General features: G+C 54.8%; 1 protein-coding gene across 1 annotated transcript in view; it reads left to right on the plus strand.

Moving 5' to 3' along the window:
- Positions 1-6: 6 nt before the first annotated feature.
- The window catches only part of PANX1 (pannexin 1), a 58,707-nt gene continuing 57,793 nt past the window's right edge, over positions 7-920 (plus strand). Inside the window, exon 1 of the mRNA XM_010855184.1 lies at positions 7-144. Within this exon, the coding sequence (XP_010853486.1) occupies positions 72-144 (73 nt within the window). The 5' untranslated portion in view covers positions 7-71. The remainder of the gene's footprint in view (positions 145-920) is intronic.

Genomic DNA, 920 nt, shown 5'->3' on the forward strand with positions numbered 1-920 from the left:
CGGACTTCCTGCTGAAGGAGCCCTCGGAGGCCAAGTTTAAGGGGCTGCGGCTGGAGCTGGCCGTGGACAAGATGGTCACGTGCATCGCTGTGGGGCTGCCTCTCCTGCTCGTCTCGCTGGCTTTCGCGCAAGAAATCTCCATTGGTGAGGTCCGGGGCTGGCGGGATCGGGGCGGGCTGGGCCGGCGTTATCAGAGGTGCCCTAGTCTCTGGCTGGAAGTGATTTACCGCGCGCCCCGGGCGGTGCTCGGCCGTTGTCATGGGCATATGCACGTTGGGAAGGAAGGTAGCCAGATTTGATGGTCTGAAGCAGTCTTTGTCCACGTGCTTCCCGCCCCCACCCCCAAACGTGGACTCTGCTCGTATCCCACTCCCCAGTTCGCCAGTTGCCTGCTGCCCACTGATGGCTTACTGGCAATGTGCCCAGTCAGTGCCTACTGCTGACTGTGGCTTAGTGTTCAAGCCTCACTCCTAAGACCGGCGCCGTTGTCACTAGATTTGCCTGGAACAACTGTCTCCTCTCCCCTCCACCCCCACATTTCTGCAGTCACCTAGAATTTGTATCAGAGAAGCTCCTTAGTGTCTAAATGGAGCATATGAGTAAAAGTACCCCAATCAAAGTGCTTTCTCCCTTGTCTTACATTAAATTAACGTGTACTGAGACTTAGCAGCTGCAGGGTTGTGAATGATGGGAAATAACTGCTCTTGGCCAGTATTAGAAGGATATCCAGATCCTCTACCTGGATGGTCTTTTTTTGAATGTGAGATAAATGAATCGCCTCCGTGTAAATTCTCATGTGTTATAGCAACAGTTCTGTGAGATTCTGAAAGTCTGGTGGCCTGGGTAGGATCACGTGGCCACCAAGCGGCTGGTCTTCCTTACCAGCTGTTCTGATTTTGGCGGGGGCGGGGTGGGGGGGG

Source organism: Bison bison, unplaced genomic scaffold (genome assembly GCF_000754665.1).
Source record: "Bison bison bison isolate TAMUID 2011002044 unplaced genomic scaffold, Bison_UMD1.0 scf7180017864356, whole genome shotgun sequence".
Lineage (NCBI taxonomy): Eukaryota > Metazoa > Chordata > Mammalia > Artiodactyla > Bovidae > Bison > Bison bison.